General features: G+C 37.2%; 1 protein-coding gene across 1 annotated transcript; it reads right to left on the reverse strand.

The window, feature by feature from the left end:
• Window positions 1-393: 393 nt before the first annotated feature.
• LOC125861877 (squamosa promoter-binding-like protein 6) lies at window positions 394-2,826 on the reverse strand. The gene is made up of 3 exons (XM_049541784.1): window positions 2,148-2,826; window positions 1,874-2,010; window positions 394-1,249 (listed from the first exon to the last, which is right to left on the reverse strand). Exons 1-3 carry the CDS (start codon window positions 2,588-2,590, stop codon window positions 459-461), a joined length of 1,371 nt encoding a protein of 456 aa, XP_049397741.1. The 5' UTR covers window positions 2,591-2,826; the 3' UTR covers window positions 394-458.
• Window positions 2,827-3,455: the final 629 nt, after the last annotated feature.

A 3,455-nucleotide genomic window follows, 5' to 3' on the forward strand; every position in this document is an offset into this window, starting at 1 on the left:
TGCAGCTACTGACCACAGGTGGTAAATCTATCATATTCCTCACACACAAGAGTAAACTCCTGACCCCCCGAACCAGAGAGAATTTTCTGAAACGTTTGATGTTGCATTTCTTCTCATTGATATGCCTACAAACATACATTAAGAAACTCAACAGACGACAAAAATAGTTTTAGTAAATCAGCAGCAAGTCTGATCAGCCTTGTTTGCTCAGCATAGGAGTCAGAAACTTGCTCCTATTAAACCCATCCTCATTAGAAACGGCACTGCAAGGATGGCCTATCTTCCATTGAGTGGTTTACCTGATATTTATTCAGTTACTGCTATTCCACATTATCACCCAGCAAAAGGGAAATCTTATACTTCACTCGGAAACATAATAGAAGTTTCATTATGGTACCAACGTTATTTAGTTACCTGCTCAAGTATTCAGAGGCTGGAAAAAGTGTGGCCATGCTGCTTCATTTCATGGAATGTCTTTGATGCTCCACTTGATGAAGCTGCGACGACAACTGAAGCAAATCAATAGTGGTACCATCTTCACAAGAAAGTAGATTCCTGGTGTTCACGTAATCTGATCCTTGAAGACTTCCACAATTGTTTCTTAGCATCTGTTCCAGGTGACCCTCTGCAGAAATTACTTCAGATAAATTATAAATATAGGACACTGTACTTGTTGAACCCTTTGGGCTAGCTCCTGGGAAACATTCAGATGTCTGTGTCATGTTGTAATGGGTGTTACTGCGAGGTGTAATAAGGTGGTGAGCACTAGGAGGAACTACAGATGAATAATTTGATGAGTCCTGTGATTGAGATGACAGAAGAGAGAGAGCACAGCCAGAGTTTGATATCCCTTGAAAAGGAGAGGCCGAGTCCATAACATTCAAGACTTCGCTCCCTATTGAGGTGCTGTGGAACAGAGAGCGGGAAACAAAATCTGAGCCTCCAATGTCATTCAGATATGAGTTGCTACTTTCATTATTTTTGCTTCTTGTTATAGTTGTTATTCCTTCATCATGGAGAGCTGGACAGTGTTTGTCAGTATGGTATGAAGTGAAAAGGGGTCTAGGTTGTGAGTGTTTATTTGTAAAAGGCATGGTGAGTTGAGGACTGTAATCAGAACAATGTTCAACCTTTACATTCTTATACCAGTCATGCATATCATGTTTTGGTTGATGAAGAAGACTGCTGCCAAGTATATCCTGGCAAATGAAGGATGATGTTGCAAAGGAACTACCTTGAAACCTTGTACCTGCAGAAGAACCTAAAGAGTGTTACCAAAACAGCATATACTTTTCCCCAAAATGTGTCACAGAAGTAAACACAGAAGCCTGGTGTGACCAAATTTTCCTTTGAAACACAAGAGTACCAAAGTATTACTAACGGTAAGAGGTGGGAAACAAATAAACTAAAATACAAATGATACATAATAGTACAGATATCAAGGGACGCATCCTGGTCTCTTTGCAGCTTTGCACTACTAGTTCCCATTCTCCTTTAGCTCGAAACCTCAATGACAATTCCCTTTAGACATTAAACAAGTGATGCAGAGGAATCCATAGAAGCACCTTAGCCCTATAGATAATTACTCATCCCTTGTTCAAATTTTTACCTATTTTAAAACATAAAAGACAACAAACTATTACGCATATAATTATGATTTCAAGAACATGCCTTATCGAGATAGCTCAACATTTTTCCCTTACAAGAAGCATGTATTTCTAGGAAGCAATTGCTGGTAAGTAAAGCCATTGATCACGATATTATGACAGGATACGTCATCTGAGACATTGAATGGAATAAGGTAAACCTGTAGAATCTTTATAGTCAAGCATCTTCCTAGAGAGAGGAAGATAGGATGTTTTTTTTTTTTTACCAGAAAATGGTTGAAAGTGCTTTCCTGCTCTGCCAGAGTGCAGACCAGTGTGAGGCTTCCTTCTCCTCTCATTATGACCAGCAAGTCGCTTGCGGCAGCTGCGTTTTCCATCATCAAATTCAGCTAGCAAATGGAACCTACAAGTTCAGAACCAAGAATTATATCCATTAGCTGTGAGAAAACATCTTTTTGATAAAAGAGAAAATAGCCACAGAACATAAATATTTTGACAAAGGCCGCTAGCACTAGAAGACTTAGAAGAGAAGAGATTAACCTGCTACATTGCTGACAAAACCTCTGTTGAATGCCATTTACAATGACCTTAGCAGTCTTTGAGTGAATCTCACATACTTTATGCCTCTTGTGGTAGTCCTTGCAGGAAGTAAGATCCTTCCCACAACCTTGAACTTGGCAAAATGAGGTCAAACCTCCAGCTCTATTTCTCTTAGTTGAAGACAAATTGAAATTCTTCGCATCCAGAAATCTGCCTCTACCAAGCTTCAAATCAATAAGTAATGAATCTTTAGAATATGTAGAACTTGAGTGATTGGAACTAGACTCATCTTCCCCACCAAAAGCATCTCTAATTTGAGAACCCACTTGTTGATTTTTCACTCCTTGTTGACTCCAGCTGCATGGGGTGATTCCATCATCAACAGAAACAGATTCCTCAGACACAAAACCCTTAACCCCAGAGACATAGCTCCAAGACTCCATTTTTATTTTTATTTTTCAACTCCGATCCATATACTCCAATACACTCCACAAATCCGTCAACAACATTCACAAATAAACTACCAAATTTTGCAGAAAATTCATTCAAGAGTCTTGAAAAAGAAAGAGGTGTGAGGAAGAAAGTAGTGGACAAGTTAAATACGTGCCTCCTTAATGGAAGCAAACCAAGTATGGAAGGTAAGGATAGCTATAGTTGGTGAGTGAAAAAGTGGTCCAGTTACTAAAAATACAAAATAGAAAGCTGCCAAACTCATAGTTATTAATATAGAAAAGAGAGGGTTGGGAGTGTGGGGGTACCACAAATTATGAGGTGATTTGTAGCTCATGAAGAGACCACTCAAGGAAAAACCATAAAAGTGTAGCCCCAGAGAGTGGGTGAGTGTTGCTTTTGCTACTTTGCTTACCAACGAGGAAACTCCAATTTCTACGCCTTTTTTTAATTTATAAAGGCTTTATTTGTCTAATATAATTAATTTTTATTTTTAATTTTAATATAACCTTATGATTACACTTGTACAACCAAATTGTATACTTGTAATTACATTGTGTCAAACTAATAGGTCAGCATAATTACTAGATTGAGTAAGGGAAAAAAATTAAATATACAAATTAATTAACTTAATTACCACTATATAGCAATAGTTTTTTTTTGCCTACATAACAATAGTTTTTTTCAAAGTTAGGTTTTAATATTAAAAAAAATATATAATATTAAAGAAACGTCTAATAGTCCTCCACGATTTCTACTTTTTCCTTTTTTTCCTCAAATCTTTTACCCTTCCATGATTTACTCAAATTGGTTATTTATATTCTCTCCTATCCATAAAAGGTTTCTTAACAAAAATAA

This window comes from Solanum stenotomum, chromosome 4 (assembly GCF_019186545.1).
Source record: "Solanum stenotomum isolate F172 chromosome 4, ASM1918654v1, whole genome shotgun sequence".
NCBI classification, from domain to species: Eukaryota; Viridiplantae; Streptophyta; class Magnoliopsida; order Solanales; family Solanaceae; genus Solanum; species Solanum stenotomum.